General features: G+C 41.0%; 1 protein-coding gene across 1 annotated transcript in view; it reads left to right on the forward strand.

Annotated features, from left to right (window-relative positions):
• The window catches only part of astn1 (astrotactin 1), a 405,541-nt gene that overhangs the window by 163,339 nt on the left and 218,678 nt on the right, over positions 1 to 23,524 (forward strand). The window contains exons 13-14 of the mRNA XM_076079850.1: positions 5,388 to 5,554; positions 10,641 to 10,835. Of these exons, the coding sequence (XP_075935965.1) occupies positions 5,388 to 5,554; positions 10,641 to 10,835 (362 nt within the window). The remainder of the gene's footprint in view (positions 1 to 5,387; positions 5,555 to 10,640; positions 10,836 to 23,524) is intronic.

Genomic DNA, 23,524 nt, shown 5'->3' on the forward strand with positions numbered 1-23,524 from the left:
TAGCCTCATCTGGCCGAATGCCATGCTCATCGATGCAGTGTCCAAGGTAGTTGAGTCGTCGCTGACGCAGGAGACATTTGTCGTGGTTTAGCTTTAAACCAGCTTTCTCCAGTGTGTCCAGAGTCTTTTGGAGTCTCACTTCATGGACTTCTTCCGAGTCTGACTAAATAAGGATGTCATCCATGTAAACCGCCAGGCCTTCTTGATCTTGCAAGAGCTCCGTCATTTCACGTTGAAAGATTTCTGGTGCACTTGTGATTCCAAATGGCAGTCTATTAAAGAAATACCTTCCAAAGGGAGTTATGAAGGTAGTGAGTTTGGCACTCTCTCTGTCTAGTGGTATCTGCCAGAAACCACTTGCTGCGTCCAAAAGGGAAAACACTTTTGCACCTGCGAGGTTAGGTAGGATGTCATCTATTGTGGGCATAATAAACTTCTCCCTCTTTACTGATTTATTCAGGCGTTTTAGATCAACGCAAATCCTTGGCTGCTCTTTGTTCTTCTTGGGTACAGCAACCATCGGAGCACACCACTCCGTGGGCTCCTTGATTGGCTCTATCACGCCACTAGCTACCATGCGGTCCAGTTCTTTTTTTACTTTAGGGAGCATAGGCACTGACACGCGCCTTGCCGTAGTCACACTGTAGGGTACAGCATCCTCCTGCAGTCTGATTTTGATTGGCTTTATCTTCAGTCTGCCTATGTCTGCTGGGCTGGCCTCACTCAAATACTCTGTGCTTTTGATCTCTTCTATTCGCTTAACTAGGCCCATAGCAATAGCTACATTACGGCTCAGCAGGTTGCTGCCATGTGGCCCCTTTACCACATTTACTTTAAACCTGAATGTTTGCTTTTTCCACTCAGTAGTAGCTGTGAAGTAACCCTTGCAGTTCACTCTACCTCCTGGGCTGCCTAATTTGGTTACACCAGTTTTCAGTCGTGGCTTATTTGTCAGGAGGTTAAAAGTCTTTTCTGAAATGACACTTAAATCTGCCCCTGTGTCGATTTTAAATTCTATTTTAATATCTTGCACCGGCAGTTTTACCGTCCATGCTTTGTTTGAGTCGTCCACATCTGTAATTTCCCCCAGGAATTGAACGTCTCTCCCGTCTCCCCCCTTGTAGGGTGCTGTGACCTCGTTGATCACGCGGGAACGGCATACTGCTGCAAAATGTCCTAGCTTCTTACACTTGTGGCATTCTGCATCACGTGCAGCACAATTGTCTTCTTTAGCGTGCACTCTGCCACATCTAGAACATTTGTGTCCCTTATCACCTTGTTTCGCTCTGGCCTCTTTTGTATGCCAGCGTCCGTTTCTCTGTTTTTCATTGTATTGCGCACGCTGCTTGTAAGCTACTTCACTCAATTCAGAACAGTTAGCATTAGCTCCCTGTTGGCTAATATGCCCCTTTACTTGCTCAGACTGCCGCACTAGCTCTACCGCTTTATCGAGCGTCAAGTCTGGCATTAGCTGTAGCTTCTCTGATAGGTCTTTATCTAATATCCCTATGACTAACCTGTCGCGGATATTTTCATTTTTCACATCTGCAAATGCACAGGTATCAGCTAGCTCATACAGGCTTCTGATGTACTCCTCCGAGGTTTCTCCGTGCTTTTGAGTGCGCTGATGGAAACGTGCTCTTTCATGAATCGTATTCACTTTCGGTACGAAATACCCATCCAGTTTCGCCATTACAGTCTCATAATCATCTGCATCTTCCTCGTCCTCTTCCATAAACGTGAACGTTTTGAAAACATGTTCGGCTTCTTTCCCCAACGAGTAGAGAAGCGTACAGACCTGTACTTCTCCGGGTTCTTTATTGAGTTTCGTTGCTATCCTGAAGCGATGAAACCTCTGGCGCCACTCCGGCCATTGATCCGGGCGAGAGAAGTCGAAGTTTTCGGGAGGTGAGAATTTGGCCATCTTCTGACACCATGTAGTGTTATGTGTAAAGTAAGTTAGGAGACCGTAGTATCTTTGGCTAACTTTATTAGCTCAACATTAGCATAACACCAAGACTGTTGACTGACTGGATTCATACAACTCCCAGTCCGGACTGCGGACTGTACACGCCCACATCTGACATCACACACACCTGATCACTCCGCTCTGCATGTCGATAAAGTAGTACCATTACATTACACTTCCCTGCAACAGCTTTCCAGACTTCCCTGCCTTGATCTGAAGGCCACAGTCACCCTGCCTAACCTACTACCGGCCTTTGACCGGTCTTCCACTCTTGCCATTTGGATTTGCTTGCATGGTAGGATCGCTTTCTGGTTGCCAAATGTAAGCCTGTTGACCACAGTTCCTATTAAGATCTACTTAGTTCGGGTGGCTCTGCCTCTTCCCTGCCTTTCCCTGAAATGAGCAAACCAATGCACACTGCGATGGCTGATCTTGTTCAGGAGGTATCGTAGCATCAGTGGCAAGCATTCCATACTTCACCCTTGTCTTTGTCAACTCTACTATTGCCATTTTCCCCCTCGATCAGTCCTAGTTTGGCAAACTTCTGATTGTACTAGCTCTTAAAGAGAAGTGTCGGGCTAATCTTGATGCAGTCAAACAAATGGAGACCATGGCTTCTCATTCAAGTGGTTTGATCCGATATGTGTGTAAAGGAAATAAGCTTTTAATGTAAGCTTTCATAGCTGCAGCATGACTGTGTCAGCAGGGTATAGGTACGGTCACGGTGCATTTCTGTTGTACAAAACCACAAACAAACACAGAACTTTCACCAGGGAGACCGCTGTTTGTGTCCTGTGTCAACTCACTTATTTTAACTAATGTGCTCAGTACTCATTTACCTTTTATGGAAGAAACATGCTTTTCGTAAATCTAACCAAGTAGTTTGTTGCATAAGTAAACCTAAAAACTAAGTAAACCTACATTGGAAGTTTATTTTGAAAAGACACTGTGCATGTAATTACACGGAGCCCCTGAAACGACCACCACTGACGCTAGGGGCCTACCTAGAGCGTCATAGTTTAAAATGTAGGGCCACTGATCGAGCGACAGTATTTGGCCAGTTGGGATTGACGATGTGTCGGCCAAACAGCTGGTGAATAAACCAGTGATTTTAAAGCATGAATGAAGACGCTGATACAAATCGAGTAAAGCAAGTGCTACTTCCGTGCTGTGCCTGAACTAATGCGAAGCACATCATATGTAGAAGCGATCCAGGATAAATACTGGGCTTCAATAAGCTCAAATGTACAGGTATACGTATTTTATACAGGTTCCTGTTGAGATCCCAAGAAGTTAAATTCTGATATGCAGTGATGCAAAGTCACTGAAAACTTTAAAAGATGTTTTTTGAAAAGCAGTCACTAGACTAACTAAACCGTACCGCCGCAAAATGAAACTGCAATCGACAACAAGCATGTCGGCTTTATCCTCCAAATGAGCCACCTTGGCCCTGTGAAGACTACAGTGGGGCTGAATAATGAAATAAGCAGTCGCAGGTCCCTCAGAGCTTCTAGGAAACCAGCTGCAGAGTCACTGTTCTGAGGGTGCAGCGCCTTGTTAAAATGCACTCCATCAAAGTTTCCTTGGAAGTAATAGCTGACAGAGAACATAATGTGAATTTGACCTGACAGATCTCTGAGAGAAAGAGGAAAAGACTGTGGAAGGAGAGAACCGGGGTGAAGTCAGGTCTCACAGCTCTTGTCTAAAGTCAGCCCAGCACCAAGCGCGTTTCAATTGAGAAGTCGTCCATGGCTCCCTAGAAACGTCAGAATGTCGTCTTTTTAAAATAATTTCTTGAAGTTAGTCTATAACACTTTGCTGTTTCAAACATCTCCAAACTAAAGAATGCCATTTCACCCATCAAACCAGAAGACAATCCTCTCTGGATTGTGTGGAAGTTGAAATTTAAACCCGCATTCTTGCCTCGTCTCCCTCTCCAGAACAAGGATCCTTGTTTTAAAAGGGTTTCACTATAGATGACACCAGATTGTCCGCCATTTCATCACTGCTCTTTTCATTCCCTACGCCACAGTAAACAGGCAAGTGCTAAGCAAAGGCTATTTTCTTTTCCAACATATACAAGGTAAAACGTTAAAAACTCCCTTTGTGAGAACTGAGTATTGATGATGCAGTCAAGAATTTACTAACCGTGACTGAATGTTTAATGAGTTAAGCTGGGGCTGTAGCAGAGCGCTATTGTTGCATTAACACTCAACAATACAACACATGGAAAAGCAGTAATGGAGTTTTCTCATGGATATCTGCAATTGTTTGGCTGCAAAATGAGTTTGTTTTATGGCTGTAGGGACGGTGAGTCCGTGGTCCGCCCAACATGTTCTATACTGATTGACCTCAACAGCCATTGGATGGGTTACCATGGGATTTTGTACCGACATTTACGGTCCCCAGCTCATGAATCTTACCAACGTTGGTGATGTCCTGACTTTTCTTTTGTGAACACCATGGATGTTTTCATTGTTTTTGTGAAATATCGTGACAACAAATCTGTGGACTGCCATGGAACTTTGTACAGATATTCACATTCCCAACAGCACGAATTATACTGACTTTGGTTGGAACCTTTTTAATCTATCATCAAGTCAAATATTTCATTTGTTTTTTTATGATCAAATGGCTGCCAAATCAATGTATTTGCCATCAGGCTCAGCTGTACTTTGCCTAGCTTACATAGCTCTTTCTTTACAACTCTTTGGTTGATGCAATTCACTTTTTTGTCTCGTCTGTCATCTCTTTTATGTGAATTTATTGGAATGTTTTTATGTTGTTTTTAGCTTTTTGCTGTATTTGTTTTTTAAATCTGTGTTTTTATGCAGCGCTGTGTGAAAGTTTTACGACGCCATCTTGGCCAGGACCTCCTTGGAAATGAGATTTGAAATCTCAAAGGAGTTATCTTGGCTCAAAAAAAGGTTCAATAAGATGAGAGAAGCAGCAAGTCCTCACATTATGGGAATCTGAAATCAGCCTCGCTTACTTGATAAATGACTTAAATAGTCGATGCATTATCATATTTATAGTTTATGAATATTGTGTTTGATGAATTGAGAAACATCTCAGTGCTCATAAGCAACTTTTCTTTTGTGTTTTCGAGTTCTCCGTCTGTTGCAGCCTCCTGCTGTTACTTACGGCTGGTAATGTGAGTTTTACATGAAACATCTTGGCGTGTGCAGCTCTACAGACTAAGCTCAGTGCTCACACAGACTGCACTAATGGGAACAGGAATCTGACTGTTTGCATTCTGTGCCACAGATGTTATCGGGTCTGTTTACCTGCCCCATCTGGGATTAGTGTTAATGTGGCAGCTTGTCACAGCCTAGGCAGCTCTAAGGGTGTAGTAAAAACCTGTAATTGCTAACATTAGTCATTTAAAAACACTTGTCTCCCCCCCCTACCCCCACAGTGCCCCCCAGGGTTGAGCCCTATGAAGGATGGGACTGGGTGCTACGACCACCACATTGGCATCGACTGCTCCGACGGTTTCAACGGAGGATGTGAGCAGCTGTGTCTCCAGCAGCTGGCTCCTCTAGAGGATGACCCGACACTCTACAACATCCAGATGTTCTGTGGGTAAGAAAGAACATATTTACCGCTTCATATTTTAAATTACTATCCTTTTATTTCAGAACCAAACCAACCACAGTTTAGTACAAACATCACTCGTATCACTAATCAATACTTCTGGATTAACTACTGGAAACTATGCAAATGAACTATCTTGACTACATGACTTTTGATACTTAACATGCCATTTGAAGTGTTATGTTTCCGGGTGAAATATCCCTGTAACTGCAACCATAAAGACCAACAACGTAACAAACGTCAATGGAGTTGTCAACGTTATTGTCATGTGTCATTATTATTTTTTCTGAGGTGTTTTAACTCACAACATAACTTCTTCCTCAAAAATCTTTAATGTAAAAGACTAAATAACAATAATCATAATAATAATGTCCAGGACTATCGGCATAGAAGCACACACAGACTTCAGGCCTTCACGTCTGTTTTTGTGATTTATTTGCATGTCAATTTTCAGAGCTTTCACATTGAAAATAAAGGCATCAACCAACTAATATAATAAACACTATATATATTCAAAATGTGTCCCCTAGTGTACAACAACACGGACGCTCTGTAGTTTGAACCAAGACGGCAAACTTTATTTCTCAGCACAGACCAGATTCACTCCTTTCTTATTTATTAAAGATAAATACATATCTTTAAGTTTTTTGCTTAAAGGAAACTCAATAAAATATCTTATAGTAGCTTCGAAAATACAGCAATTTACCAGACAGACTGCCAGACTCTGTCCTGAGGCTGCTGGTAGTTGGTTGGTCTGCCTGTGTGAATCTATTCAAACTTTTTATTGAAAAAGGGTTGCAACTGTTGCAAAAGAGAGAAAACCCCAGAAAAAAGGCTCTTATAAAGGAGTTGGGCCACCATGATGCTCTAGAACGGCTTCAGTGCTCCTTGGTCGCTAACCTCTCCTGGAGGGGTGGACAGCTTTCATTTAAAACGTATTCCTTCATCCTATATGATGATGAGAGCGCTGGCTTGCCAAATATGTTGCTAAAATCAACACTGAGAAAATGTAACCATGCCTTCAACGCCTTCAATGAAGAGCACCGTCAACCAGGCCGCTAAACTAACCAGCGACCCCACCCACCCAGCCCACCACCCACCACCAGTCCTGCTTCTTTCCTCCTGAACGCCTCTCTGTTCAAAAACAGCTTCTTTCCAACTGCAGTCCGAACACTAGCTCTCCCTTTGTTCAGGGTTATTGCCTCTTAGTCCGGGAATGATGGCAAACCTTACAGTTTGACTGTCTAGCATGTCATGTTGACTTCACTTTTTGTGTCATTGTCCTCCACCACCAACTCAATTTGAAAGAATTAATACAAAAACAAATCTTTTATCAACAAAGTTAAAATGATAAATTGCAAAAAGCATAAAGAATTGTAGTCCTTACAAAAGCAACATCATGTGAACAGCATCATTGCTGTATGAGGTCCGGAGGCTGTGAAGGCCATTGTGCGTGATTCACATCTTCCTCATACTCATCACACCACTCAGTGAGCCCTGGTGCCCTTTGAACCCTCTTTCGAGGTCACTTCTTTTCTCTCGCCATCTTCAGTGACATTTCATATATAGATACTATATGATGTATAGATCAACATCAATGCTTGACATCCTCACGAGTCTTCACTCAGCAGCATATAACTAAGGCTTTTGAAAGGCGAGTGACCCCGCTAGAATCATCCATTAAAGACCAGCATCTGGTGCTGGGTGTGTGCTCCATTCACTCCCTGCTCACGTCCACCAGTGGGATTCAATGCAGAGATCCATATATATATATATATATACTGGTGAGGTAGAGGGTCTATTAGGGATAAATGGAATGTATTTGCTTGGTTAGGGCAGAGCAAAGCTGAAACTTGGCCACTCAGACCAAATAAAAAATGCATCAGTGTTACACTGGTTGGGACAAAGCAAACGGACCATTAGTTGGAGAGCATCCTTTGGTAGAGTTGGTGCAGGGAGGAGTCTTAGGGTGGCTGGTCTTCTTGGTTACAGCTGGCAGGCATGGGAGCAGGAGGTAGGGGTGATGAGGGGCCTGCAGCACCCCTAACATCAGGCATAATGATCAGTTCATAGGTTTTACTTATGGATTTGTATTTTTAGAATACATCCTACAAAGTGATGCGACTTGCAGCAGTACGCTGGGTGGGTTCTAGATGAAAGGTTCTTAACGTCACCTGAAGAGAAGGTTCTGGGTGGAACCATGGAAGGGTTCTCTATAGAGACAAGCCCAATAACTATAAAGTCCATTTGCTCTATTTATTTATACTATTTTAAGCTCCAATATGCTCTCTTTAGCTGCTTGAGGAGGTTATACTCGGTGGATTATAGTGTGTGGATTACAGGCTGGTAGGATTGAAGATAGCTGTGAGCAGCATCTTTGATATTTGATTAAGATTATAGCTCTTTGTCTTTGATCATGAAGTTAACTTTGTATGATTGTCAGGTGAAGTGTATGAACTGCACTGAAGACAGGAGCCTTCGTTAACGCTGTTGGCTGCGTTTCTTTATAGTCGGCCTTAAAAATCCGTAAAACTTGAACTAAAGTTCATGTTAGTTTTTTGATTGGGTCTGTTGTCCATTTGTCGGCAGTATTACCGAACAAACTACTGGGCAGATGTTAAGGAAACTTGGTGGAAGGGTGTGGCATGGGCCAAGGAAGAACGCATTTTATTTTGGAGGGGGATCCAAATCAAAGGGCGGACAGGCATTATATTTCACCTACAGAAAGAGCCTGAGCAGGGGACTGTGCTCAGAGACAAGTCAGTCTCTTTACAGAGTGGGTTCATACGGAGCAGTAGCATTTCCTGGAGAACTATAATCGTGTCTTTTACACCTGTGCTTTTCCTACTGCCGCATCTCAAACTGCCTTCAGTAAAGAAAAGGCCCGTTATTACCGTGAACAGGTTCCATTAGATTATGCTTGGATTGGATATGTGGAGACCTGCTTCATGTAATCTAAAGCCAGCCCCGCTGGTGTTCTCATATATTACACTGATTAGACTTTCTTCTCCTGCACTGTGTGGACATGTACGGACTGAGTAACATCTTCCTCACCGTTCATTATGCTGCACCTGTTTTCATCGGAGTTGTGGTGGTCTCGCATAAATTCCTGCCGCCTGACTTCAATCAAAGCAGAGGTTCTGATTAGACAGCACGACTGAAACACAACGATGTTAATCTGAAGGTGGTCGAGAAGGCAAGTGTTGTTCTTTAAAGTTCTACAGGAGATCCTGGAAGCAGCCGTTTCTAATCGAACACAACAAGCTGCTGTTTGTTGCTTTCATCGTTACATTAACCAGCATGTATGCAGGCACGCCGTTTCATTTCATTCTCAACAGCAGCCTTTTGTTGTTGTCACTCTCCACTGTGCAGATGTGGCTAAATCCTCTAGCGCTCCCACTGGAGACTGGCATACGCTTTGAGACATTTGGCATCCAGGAGGGAGGGAGGGAGGGAGACAGAGAGAGATTCTCTCAGCTAAATCCCAGACAGATCTTTCTCTCTTTAACACCCAATCCCCATTTTTCTCCTGCTCCTTCGTCTGCCTTCGACTCATTTCACAGAGTACATTATACACCGAGATGTCAAAACATCATCAATATGAAAGAGCCTTCAGACGACTCTCAGTGTTTCTCTTTTTTTTTTTTTTTAGATGGAGGATTTTGTGCCAGTTGAGAACTGATTTAGCTGGTTCTCCACCGTTGAGTTGTGAGGTCTAAATTGTGCATATTTTGAAAATGCAGTAGACGATATCTCAGAGTAACATTCAGTCACACGGTTGAAATCAATATTTCTGAGTGCTGGCAGTCTGCTAGTAAATGAGTTTAGCATCATACGGCAGCGGTTGCAGCACATTAATGCTGCCGGAATGCATTCAGTATGTCATCATCCATATTCATCACATGGGATGGTAATTAATGCTAAATGTTATGGAAAAACGGTTTTCTCATCAATATTGACAAAGTATCGAAGTATTTTTAATTTTAATTTTTTATGACAGGATCAGGTTTTGTTGTGTGCTGTAATACTCATTTCAGCCACAAGAGGCTTAAGTGCATCTCAACATATGTGTGTGTGTGTGTGTATATATATATATATTATTATTTTTTTAATTGGCGCTTAGCTGCTGTAATAGAAAATGTGAATGCTTTATTTATTTTATGTAGAATATGGGGTGGTGGTACTCTTCAGCCTATTTCACAGAAGGGAAAAAAAGTAACAGAAACATAATGATTCTGACAGAACTTTTTTAGTTATTTACCAATTTCACATGTGGAAAAAAAAGAATTTAGAAAGATTATTCTGGCAACACCTTTTTTCACCTGCAGTCATGAACACAGGAGAGAAAAGACTTCAGTTCAGACTTTGAAAATGGATCAGCAGAATGTTTTTCTTACTCTCAGGCTTCAGGTGTAATCTAAATTGATTATTTTCTTTATTACAAGAGAGCAGTTAAAGAAGATACATTTGAACCTTTTTCCATGAAAGGATGAAATAGAACAGTGCAGCTGCTTGTTGTTGATGTGCTTTAGAGTTATTGTCTTTTATTCATTTACATTTGACTTCTACTTAAACTTGCCTAGTTTTCTATAACAGTTTTCACGTTGACCCAACGTTCCTAGGATCCATTAGTGGCGTGATATTAAACTGTTACATCGGCTTTTCAAATATGTTAACAGCTGCATAATTCTCCTTGTGATAATAATCCCAAACTGCTGCTAAATGAAGGTTGAGGATGTTTTGATTGTAACGCCTGTCGCAACGTGGCCGATAGTAAACTAGTAGAAAGAGTTTGTGTTCTGTCGCACACATTCCAGATGGACGACCGCTTCAAAGGGTCTCCTGTGTCACACACTGACTGTACATACTGCCTCACACTCCTGCATTCCAGAGGTTTAGATTCAGAACTTTTAAGTTGACAAGCCAGCAACCATCATAACAAATGTGCTTCAAAGTTTGAGATTCAGAAAACTAACGGTATTATTTCACCTCAAAGAACTATGATATAAGGAATTTAAGAAATGCAAGAGCAGAGCATGAACCAAATAAATGACTTGAACCCGTGTCCCTTAAGGTGCATCGAGGACTACAAGCGTGGTCCAGATGGGAGGTCGTGCCTGCCGCTGTCCGAGGCCTGCACTGAGGGGATCGACTGCGCCGAGGCGGCGGACATCCCCGCCAACCAGACTGTGTTCGGAGACCTTTTCTACGGATACAACAACCACACCAAAGAGAGCACCTCTGGACAGATCCTCAAGGCCACATTCAGGTAAACACACAGGCTGGTTGTTAAGTGGAGCATGAGAGACATTGTTCAGCCTTTTGTATCTCAGCAAGGGAACCGCTAGCACCCGAGCAAAAGGTATTCACTCAACTGTCTTCCACAGGGACGCATGCTGCCTCGTATTTAATTCTGCTCCTATTCAGACAGCTACGGTGCATTGCATCGTACCACAACCCCTGATGCAACACTGCTGTTATTGTTGACAGTGGTATTGGTTTTCTAAGCGCTATGCATTCCAACCTTTCAGACTCTCTCAGGTTCATATGGTTTAAATCACACAAGTAAGTAAAACAGTATTTGTAAAGCACCATTCAAATCCTAGGTTACAAAGTGCCTTTCAAAAGGAGAACAAAATATGAGTACAACATGAACTTCACCACAGGAGAGAATAGTACAATTATGACAAAACAATACAAGCATCATAGCTCAAAATAGGGTAGATGACTGACGCACAAAAGCCCTCAGAAAAAAAGATGGGTATTGAGCTGTGACTTAAAACACCCAAGAGAGTCTGCTGACATGGCTCCACGTTGGAGACTTGAACGAGGTGAAACTAGCATCGTTCAGAGCACCTGAGGGGCCGAACAACAGCAGTTCACTGAGCAAAACTATTCCCAGCCTCAGGATGAGGAGGAGGATCTGGTGAAAGTAGCCGGGCTGAATATCTGTCTTGACATGTTCAGCAAATTTCAGCTGACACTTAAGTTTTTGGCAAAATATTGTTTGTCAGTGGCCAATAAACAGAGGGGCAAAAGCCAGACTTCACTTTTGCTGTGATGTAATTGAAAAGCATTTTGAGACATTCAATTATTAATCTCAGCCAGACGAAATTAAATTTAAAATTAAATCTAATTTGAGATAAGTAGAGTTGTGTATCATCCGCATAGCAATGATGAAACACACAACCAAGTTGACGGATCAAGTGTCCTCATATAAGCATGAATATAGAAAAGAATGAACCCTGAGGCCCCACAAGTTAAAGGAGGCCCGGTCATCAACGGATACAAAGACATTGGGGATGTATAAATGAGCGTAGAACCAGGTTATTTACAATGGTAACAGGGAAAGAGTTGTAGTGCAATCAGGAGGTAGTAGCATATGGGATTGAATCCGTATAATTAAAGGTTATTTCATTATGTGGAAAGGACTTTCAGTTTGATTTCATGTCAATTTCTTCCTAATGAAAAAAGAAGAGTGATAGAAAAGCCTTCATAAAACATGAGACATTTCACCTCATCTCAGGCAAACACTCTGAGGACAGATACGAAAGAAACTACAAGCTGACCTCTTTGGAGAGGCTTATGGAATAAGTAGCCGCATGGGTCCAAATGTATGTCGTATTCCTTTCATTTGCACGTGGTTTGATGTGGATGGTAGAGTACTTTGAAGGTGATTAGTTATTGCTGTCTGCATGCTGCAATCACTTCCACTGAACGCAGGAAGCCAGAAGGTCAGCAAAGTCATCTGCAGTCCAGGAATTTAATTTTGGCCGAGCGTGGATTCCGCCGACCCCAGGCAACTCCCCCACTCACTGTAGGGATCCACCACCGGAGTCGTAGAAAGGGAGGGAGGGACGGGTGAGGCAGGAAAGCTAATGTCATCAAGAATCTGAATCTCAAAAGCTCTGATCTCATTTGGACGTGCTTGTGAATGAAAAGCGGGGTCTGAGGCAGACTTTGAAGAGCACTAAATGCTTCCTGTGCAGATAAGGTGGTGGAAGAGGAAGGGCTACTCTTTTGGGAGGCATGGTTAATGCAAGGCCTAATTCTACGAGATGAGAGCAAATGAATTAAAACTGACCAGGAGCCAGTGTGCTCAAATTGAATCACATTAGACCAGATGAACGATGGGATGCGGAAGGAAGAGAGCATCGCAAATGAACACTGGAGATCCGTCAGGGGTTCAAAGTCAGTGAAGCACTCAGTCTAGGATTTATCTCACAACGAAAAACACAAATGAAAGCATGGAAACGGTGGAAGGCAGCCTCTGGCAGTACTTTGCTTGGAGGTGGTGGTAAATCTGTACCCGAGGACCTGTGTCCAATGGATGCATGCTGTAGGTCAAAGGTTAAAAGGGCACACCACCAATCGTACCTGTCAATTTTCTGGTCAGAGGGAGTTCTGCTCAATCTGAGAAAACAGACAAATACTTCTGTGCATGAGTTTTTTGCCAATTCTTCGCCTGTTCCATTCCAAGGATTTGTTTCTAGATTTTGGGAATTGCTCTTTCCTAACAAATAGAGACGTGTTACTCACAGTAGATATGTGAATATTTTTGCAAAATTGTGATTGGGTCCAAAATGGAACCAGCTAATTATGGGAAATGTAGGATCCAGCCTTATTGTAGCTTCACCCATACTTGGGACTAAAAGTCAGGGCTTCTGTTACATCCACTCTGACCTTTCTGAAAAATAAAAAAAGCTGTCTCTTGCAAGAGCCATCAAATAAATTGCTAAATCACTCTTCAAATATAAGCAAAAAAACGCAGGAGGGAAGAGTTTTTAAATGCTGCAGAGTAGATTTATTGGCTCAGATGTAATTCTTCTTTGAGAAATCTCTGAGGCTTTGAATAGGCTGTCCTAAACACTAAACACAGTGGCTGGATCTCTTAATCACTCCCACTCCCTTTACTCCCTGCTGAGGACCAAAGGGGTGTGCAGTTAAACTGACGCTGCAGCTGTCAAATGACCGCTCGACAGAAAAACAAGCTTTAGAAAACTTTAGGAAATTCAGTTTTATCTCACAGCCACTGGAGGCAAAAGTGCAAAGTTGCTATGCGCAGCCTTCAACAGGCATTGACTTAGTCACTAACTATTATGCAAGCGAGACAGCACTGGGGCCTGTGTCCTCCCATATCCTCTTTAGATGTACTGTTTGCCCTTGAGTGAAGCGAGCGAGAGGGAGGGGGGGACAGTAAGGAAACCTTCATGTGATGTTCACTGGCACTTCTACAAAAGCCCCTCCCCCGCTGCTCTGGAGCGGCGCAAAGCATCTGTCTCCGTCATTCAGTGATGATGAAAAGTCACATTTGAATATTGTGTCACCATCAGTGGAGGTTTGTTGTTTTCCTCTTCCTCCATACTCCTACCGTCATCTTTACTAAAACATACTTTACTTTTACTTCTTTTTATTTTCTTCCTCGCTCAAAACCTCCTCCTTGTGCAGATAACTAGAAACTATCCCTCCAGGTGAAAGATTTGACTACTAATGTTTTATTTAGTTGTGGGTGGGAAAAGACCCGCATGGGGGGGAAACTAAATGGGTCTTCTCCGTGGCCCCTGCTAGGTTTTGGTATTTGTTCTGTCTGGAACAACAACAACAGAAAGATGGAGAATAAAAGGGAAGCAGCAAGCGGTGTGAGCAGGTGCCCAGTGGCAAAACACACACATACACAAACGTGAAGCCAATGCCAAAGTGCCTTTAACCTGCATTCTCTCTAATGTCCTTCAGGGGGCGACTCCTCTGGTTGTTTAGAAGTCTATGAGAAAATGACTCTACTTCTCTCTTGATTTATTACCTCAGTAAACATTGTAAACATGAGTTTATGGTCTCAATCTCTAGTTTCAAGTCTTCTTCAATACAGCATGATGTTTATTTAGTAAATTATGGTCCATTTAGAGTCAGATACCATTAAATAGAGTATGCTTTAGGGCGGGGCTTACTGTGATTGACAGGTTGTTACCATGGCGTTGTCTGGTCTCTGAGTTTTCAGATCATGACAGTTAATTGTAACATTTTGGTCACCAAAAAAATGTCCTCGTCAGCGTTCGGTTGACTAGCTCCACCCACTCACTTTTAGTTGCAAGAAAACAAGATGGCGACATCATAAAACCAAGATGACGACAGCCAAAAAGCCAAACTCAAGGCTTTGAAAACAGCAGTCCACAAACCAATGGGTCACCGTGACTACAGTCTACGATGCTAACGCACTAAAACAAACGCATGGCTGCAGTCGGTGTACTGACTGGACAGCCAAACCCTCACAGCTCATGAGACCTGTGGCACAAACTCAGAGGAGGTTTGAATCTCTCCACCCGGCACGTCTTCCTCACGGTTCATCGTTCAAGCTCAGCAGCCCTGGATGCCTCTCGTTCTTTGAAGCTTCCCCTCCTGCTTCACACACAGACTTGTTTTGGCCATTTGTTTTTTTCATGGCACGGCTTATTCATTTGATTTCCGACCAAGTAAAAATCCATCCGTGTCATCGTCAGTGGCACAAACTGCCTGGGGGGCATGAGGAGGATTTTGATTACAAAGCAACACGAGATATGAGCGCCGGTGGCCCGGGAACGAGGTCCTATCGCTGTGACATCTCAGGAGCACTGATCTGGATTCATTTCACAGAGCTCGGTGACGGGGTCTCTGTCTTCCTGTCTCGGTGGGAGCCAGAGGACTCCAGTAATGAGATGTTAAAAGCTAACCTCCTCATTACTCCTTACACCGTCCTCTTCTCTCCTCCTTTCTATTCCTCTCTCACACGACAAGCTCGGAGCAGCTTTTAATGAATATTTTAGTGCCCTTTGTTCTCTTCTGGATCAATGAATAAGACCACCTGACAACCCCTCCACCCAAACTACTTTGTGCGGGCATTATTTTTTTTTCCTCTTCCTTTTTTTGGCTCACCTCAGCTTAATGTACCACCCCCCCTCAGGAGGAATACCATCATTGACTCAGTTAATTAAAATATGAAATGTGTCTGAGAGGGGAGGGGTGTGGAGGGGTCGATTGTTACCGGTTGCAGAATCAGAGGGGATCTCCATGTGGAGAACAGAAACGACTGATCGGGGTTGTTAATCAAAAGCGTCCTTGTGTTTTGTCTCGTTCCAAGGAAACAGGTGGCGGCTTCACCTCAGCTCTCACTAGAAGTTCTGGCAGTTCAACAAAAGTTCCTTGAACTTTGAGCGAGATTTCACTCTCGGAGAATGAATTATTGCTTCCTCGCGGTGCCAGATGGCTGTTAAATGTTACATGTTGTCATCTGACAAAATTAACCATGAAAACTGTATTCCATGTAGCGCGTGATCTGACGCATAGTGAGAGATGACAAATCGTCAGAAAAGCAGCAGAGATTCATTCGTCACGTTTATGCTTTTCTAAACCGAAAGCTGAAAACACACATAATTGCTCTCTGCACTCCCAAACCAGCTTTGCTTTTCCTCGTTGTGCAACACAACAGACACATAAACTGTTTTAGTGCAAGTTGATGAAAGAAATATGTCACATTTCTGTATATTACTGTTATGTATTCCACATAGTTTGACTCCAGAGGCCAGATGCATAAACAACGTGTACGCACAAAACACATCCGTACGCCTTTTCCCACAACTAAACTAAAACTGGTAGTTAGAATAGAATGTGCAGCGACCAGACCGGGTGTACACACTTTTATTCTAGAGATAGCTGTGTGTGATATGATATGATATGATATGATATGATATATATATATATATATATATATATTAGTGCTGGGTAACGATTAAAATATTTAATCGCATGGATTCTTTGCGATTAATCGCATTGTTATGGCAAAGTTCAATAATGAATTCAAAAGTAGTGTAGTGCGCACTTTTATTTTAAAAGTACTGCTATATGAACAAAAGGTCAATAACATTTGGTTCACGAGATGCAGGTAGCATGTTTTATATTTAATGTGAATATAATTCATACTTTGTTGGCATCTTATTCTGAAAACCGGATGTTCGTCTGAAGAAACCGGATGTTGTCTCACGTTAATCTTTCCGCTAACTTTCAAAGTCCTTCGCTCGCTCCCGATCTGTGCCATTTAAATGCGTTTACCGTGAATGTCAGCATATAGGTGCACTAAAGTGTAAGTGTCTGCTGAGTTGACCACGGAGATCTGAGTGTCTGCTGACTTTACCGCAGCGATGTCCAGTAGTCTCCAGGGAGAGCAACAGCTGGTGCAGCTTCTCTCTTTATTTCTGCCCCCCTCGACCAGAAGTGGAAGTCGCCTTTTCTCTACGGCAACCCTGAAGGGACATCATATCTCCAATACAAAACGATAAACATGAGACAGTCTGTTAAAATAATAATAAATTAAAAATACTTACCTGTTTTTTTTTTGTTTTGTTGTTTTGTAATTATTATTTTTTAATTTTTTCCCATCTCAAAAGGCTCAAGGACATACACACACGTACACACACACACACACACACACACACATACACACACACACACACACACACATACATACACAACTGACTATAGGATGTATATATAGGATCCCACTGTTCTTGTCATCCTCTTGTTGTTATGTATATGTATTGTCTCTTGTCTTTCAATAGAAAAAATTATAATACATTTTATTTATAATATATGTATATATATATATATATACATATATATATATATGTATATATATGTGTATATATATATATATATATACATATATATATATATGTATATATATGTGTATATATATATATATATATATATACATATATACATATATATGTATATATATGTGTATATATATATACATATATATATATATACATACATATATATATACATACATATATATGTATATATATATATATATATATATATATATATACGTATATATATATATATATATATATACAGTGAGACATGAAACCTTAAAGTAAAACACTGGCAAACAGCCAAAACAAACAATATCACTGATTGTGTTATTATTTGGCAGCCTGTTTGGCATTCTGTAAAATATTACTTCTATTTCTTTTACGGTTTATTTCCTTAACTCTTTTTCAACTACATAACTTTGTAATACGTTCAGAAACATATTCCAACCACAAAGAACTAAAGTGTGTGTGTGTGTGTGTGTGTGTGTGTGTGTGTGTGTGTGTGTGTGTGTGTGTGTGTGTGTGTGTGCGTGTGTGTGTGCGCGCCCACTAGGTGTGGGCGATATGACAAAGATGTCTTTTTTTTCAGGCATGATCACTATCTAATCACGATTATGAATTATTTCTTACTGTTAAGTTACTGAACAGTACAACTCAACTTTTTTCCCTACATGGTATCAAAACACCACACCAAATTTTGTTCTCAAATTTAACCACAAGTTTCCTAAAATATTTATTAGTTACTTTTAGAAATCCACTCTTCACATTGGCATAAGTTAGATCCACTGCACAGCACAAAAATAAGTTTGTTATTTTTACTCCTATTATTTCCTTCTTCCAGAACGGTGGTTAAAAAGCACCAGGAGACATTTCCTGGAGTTGAGTTTTCATTCAAACTAAATTATGACTGGTGTGTTATGACCACAGACCAAATTAATCAGAGCACTCCCAGGCCAAATAAAAAATAAAACACACAAGGGCTGCATCACATCACTCCCAGTAAACTTCACGGAGAAGAATGTGTGCAAAACGGCATCACTGATCTATTTCCTAATCTAATAATCTCTAGTCTAGCTCAGCTGAAAACACAGAATCCACGTTACCGGTACCAACAACGTTAGCTTCACTTCACCCGTCTCTCCTCCGCTCCATGTGTGGAGCCCCGCACTTTGTAAAACATGAGCTTTCAATAAAGGGCCGCTAAATGGTGGCAACGTAGTGGTGCGTGTTCATCTGGAGGTGGCCCTTGTGTGGGCTTTCGTGCTCTTTATACTTCCTCGTTCATGACTACATGGAATAACATATGACATTATTTTGTGGTATACCTTCAAATTAGGCCGCTTTATTTTTCGTAACATCAAATGCTGGATGAGACCAACCTGGTTCGTGGTCCGGCCGCTGTGAATACCCCTCAGCTGCTCTGGTGCTGTTGGAGAACATTGCACATGACACAGTGGGTGAAATTGCACTGCTTCTTTGCCATCATTGAAGGATCCAATAAGTACAGATAAATATAGTTATGCAAACCGACTTAAGGGCGTTTCTGCATCAATTTACTGTGGGACCTGAAATGAGGCTTGTGATGATTCATAAAATCAGGCGTATACGAGCTGCGTTATAAATCTGATGAAAAGAGTGCACATGCATATTTCTGTCTTTGTGCGCTCACACAGTTTTAGCCATTAATCTATTCATGCATTCTGAGCACTTGGAGCAAGATACAGATTCGTCCCAATATCGCTCCTTAATACCAGCCACACCAGCCACGGATTACCCTCACACCCCCGGCCACGCCACGGCCGTGCAAATAAAATGTCAGTTTAATGATCGTATTTGACACAACTGCTCCAACGCTGTTCCTACTCCAGCCGGTGGCTTCTGTTGTTCTCAAGCTGTGACTTTCCCAAAAGCAACAGTTTTCTGATTTGTAAATAATTGCATATCCTTTTTTTTTTCTTTTTTTTTTCAAAGCTCAGGCCCAGAACAAACTGCAGGAATCAACTACGCAGGGGGGAACCTTTTAACCCTTTCTAACCCTTTTGAACTTGTTTAACCCTTTGATACACAAGCTATGCAAACCCCTTCTAAGACACAACATGGGTCAAAAATGACCCGTATTGACCTACAATGTTATTTCATGCACGGCTGAGGGTTTCTTTGCTATATTTTTGGAAATCAATATATTTCATCATTTAATATTCAAAGTATTCATTAAATATCTTGTTTTTGATTACCACAAATCCTTATTTTAATTTTTCCTTTCATCTCCTATGAATAACAATAAGAGAGATAATGTGGGAATGCAGTGATTTTGTGAGCAGTCGATTAGAATTACGAACATTTCATTAATCAAATCTTTTAGAATGCCGAGTGCAGCTACGGCAACTGCCGTTTTCAAAAACCTTTAGCCCAATAAAAACAACCGACAAATGAAAAACAAAACACGGACAAATGGACCAACACTGAAGTCTAGAAGTTCACTCGTTTATTAGGAACACATCCACAGATCCAAAGAACGAGTGGGAGCCGCTGCTAACCCAGTAGCACGACGGCTAGCGGTAATATGTCAAATGTGTGCGATTGTTTTTATGTTGTAGCCATAAAAAAGAGTATTTCATAAAAATAAGTTCTGGCTTTGTGCATTTAAAATGACTCTGGAGTCCAAATAATCAGAGGCCTACGGATCCTCACGGGAGTTAAACAAAGATGTATTGTCATCAGCTTTGGTCCCGAGACACCTGATTTATTGAAGTCATTCCGTCGCGGAACCTTGTTGTGAACCTAACTGGCATTGAGACAAAGTGTGATGAGGGAACGAAGTGAGTGAGTTCAACAAAGAGTCACTCGCAGCAACAGACAAACGAGGACATCGTCTCTCTGACGGAAGATGAGTCACGTCGCAGCAGAACCGACATGATGAAAAATGGCGTGCTTTATGAGACTCTGTCTCTTCCGTACGCCGCGCAGTCTTGCATAATTGTTACTATGTATTGATTTCCCCTTAATGACTGCCAGAAGGTATCGCTTCACACAGATGAGAAGCTCATATTTATCCATCTATGATTATTCTCTGTCCTTCCAGCCTGCATTCATCCTCCATCATTCATCCCTCTTTCACCATTTGTCTGTCAGCACAGTATTTCATTAAAGTTGTCTTTCTGAGGTCATATCTTTGGAGAATATTCATACAACTAAAGGTTATAGGGAAGTTTGAATATACAATATCATCTACAAATGTTTTTTGAAGTTGAAATAGCATTGTTTTTTGTTAGTAGTAGCAAACACTATTGATGGGATTTTCAGAGCTGAAATCCAGACTTGGATGAAGTCGGTTTGTTTATTTGGTGATATTACATGTTCTTACAAAGAAATGAGTTATTGGTCTCAAACATGGGGTCTCAAAAATTGTGAAATTTCTAACTACTTTGTAGGCTCATGCCTAAATCGCTGTGCACACACAAAGAAGGAAATATGTATCTGTATAAAGATACTTTGCAGAAGCCTGATTGTGTTCATGAATCTCAATAGTGACTGATTTCCACTCCCAGTCTTTAGACCAGTCAATGAAAATCACAGCAAAAGAGAAGCATCATTTCACTGATTTCCTGTAGCCGGGTTTTCATTCCCATATTTGCATGTGCATTTTCATTATTAATTAATTATGGTATTAGGAAAGATGATTAAAAGGGCAAAATTCAATAAACATTCTACAATTGCAGAAAAGAAGAGCTACATATGTTATAGAAAGTCCTTTGTCCAATAGATTCTGATGTAGTGAACATCTAAGTCACATGACTGATCAGCTGTCTCTGCTGTCGGCATATTCCCGCAACTTACTTGTCTCCAGACAACATGAAACATGGCCAATACTAGCTGCCTAAGAACAAGTACAATTTCTCCAGTTCCTAAAGACCTCTTTCTATTTATATCTCAAAGATGGTCAGATGGCCGAGGCAACTTGTTTTATTTTCCATTCACAACCTCTACTTCTTCTTCATTTACTGGCGGGTTACAGCCATACATAGCCTATGCGCCAACTTCTGACAAAACTACACTCAAGCCTTTTCTCGCTCCAAACCAGACGATGGAAACGTCTAAACCTAATTCGGGTTGTTTTTTTATTGGGACATTTCAAAAGTTTCCTTAAAGTTCACTTAAATGCACGTTGGTGAGGTGGTCCAACAAGGCCAGAGCACACAATCATTATGTACGACTGTGGCTGTTTATAGCATCCGTGGAGTTGTTCATTTGTCTCATGTACATGTAAACCGTCATGGGTTTACTATATAGTTTACCACAAAGACACATAAGTCGTCTACGAAGAGACACAAAGAGACTACAAATAGACCAAAGCAACTACAAAGAGATGCAAAGGAACAGAGAACTGCGTAATGACTACAAAGATACACACAAAAGTGACAACAAAAAGAGGCTATACAACAATAACATGTGTATTTAATACAAATTCAACGAGGTCCAGTTCGAGGGAATTTCCTCATCAAAGGTCCAGAACATCACAATAATGTCTAACTTGTTCTATGATTTAGTCCCATATATATTGAAGTAGCCATCAGTTGTATTAACGTCCGTATGTAGTCAGCAACTGACTGTCAAATCAAATAATGAGTTCAATTGAATAATATCTCAACAGTATTTATTGTCAGATTTCAAACTGAACTGAATGAATTATAAATATTACATAATCTATTAATAAATAAATGTTCTATTATTTCAATTACAATAACGGCCAGATTTAAGATTAAATTACATTATAGAAAGCTTTTAAAAAATGTGACTCTGATTAGTTCATTTTGGAAAATGAATTTAACTGAATTGTCCTGTAGCTTTAAATTCAGTTCATTCAGGCTGAAGTGATGTCAATAAAAACATAAAATAATATCATAAAACATGATATTATATTCTTCTGATCTTCTAATAAGATAAATTTGTGTGCATGGACTTTATCTGTGTTTATTAAACCACTTGTTTCAGCTCTATTCTCTCTGTTAACATCATTGTTGGTGAATTCATGTGTTAGGATTCTGATCATATTGGGCTCTTAGATTTATTTTCTGTGTCTTCATTTCAGATGTGAGTGGATACGTTTGCTCAAAAGATGTTCTTTGTATCGCAGTGGCGCTTTACATTAACACTTTTAATTATCGCCAAGGTCTCTGAACACATGAGACATTCTGGTTATAAACTGAACACATGAGACATTCTGGTTTTAAACTGAACACGTGAGACATTCTGGTTTTAAACTGAACACATGAGACATTCTAGTTTTAAACTGAACACGTGAGACATTCTGGTTTTAAACTGAACACGTGAGACATTCTGGTTTTAAACTGAACACGTGAGACATTCTGGTTTTGAACTGAACACGTGAGACATTCTGGTTTTCAACTGAACACGTGAGACATTCTGGTTTTAAACTGAACACGTGAGACATTCTGGTTTTGAACTGAACACGTGAGACATTGTGGTTTTGAACTGAACACGTGAGACATTCTGGTTTTAAACTGAACACGTGAGACATTGTGGTTTTAAACTGAACACGTGAGACATTGTGGTTTTAAACTGAACACGTGAGACATTCTGGTTTTAAACTGAACACGTGAGACATTGTGGTTTTAAACTGAACACGTGAGACATTGTGGTTTTAAACTGAACACTTGAGACATTCTGGTTTTAAACTGAACACGTGAGACATTCTGGTTTTAAACTGAACACGTGAGACATTCTGGTTTTGAACTGAACACGTGAGACATTCTGGTTTTGAACTGAACACGTGAGACATTGTGGTTTTGAACTGAACACGTGAGACATTGTGGTTTTGAACTGAACACGTGAGACATTCTGGTTTTAAACTGAACACGTGAGACATTCTGGTTTTAAGCTGAACAACATGAGACATTCTGGTTATAAACTGAACACGTGAGACATTCTGGTTTTAAACTGAACACATGAGACATTCTGGTTATAAACTGAACACATGAGACATTCTGGTTTTAAACTGAACACGTGAGACATTCTGGTTTTAAACTGAACACGTGAGACATTCTGGTTTTAAACTGAACACGTGAGACATTCTGGTTTTAAGCTGAACACATGAGACAATCTGGTTTTAAACTGAACACGTGAGACATTCTGGTTTTAAGCTGAACACATGAGACAATCTGGTTTTAAACTGAACACGTGAGACATTCTGGTTTTAAGCTGAACACATGAGACAATCTGGTTTTAAACTGAACACGTGAGACATTCTGGTTTTAAGCTGAACACATGTCGCCCCGTCTCCCCTGTGTGTGTAAATCTCCTTGGAGTTGCGAAG

This window comes from Anarhichas minor, unplaced genomic scaffold (genome assembly GCF_050575085.1).
Source record: "Anarhichas minor isolate MPS153535 unplaced genomic scaffold, ASM5057508v1 ptg000006l, whole genome shotgun sequence".
Lineage (NCBI taxonomy): Eukaryota > Metazoa > Chordata > Actinopteri > Perciformes > Anarhichadidae > Anarhichas > Anarhichas minor.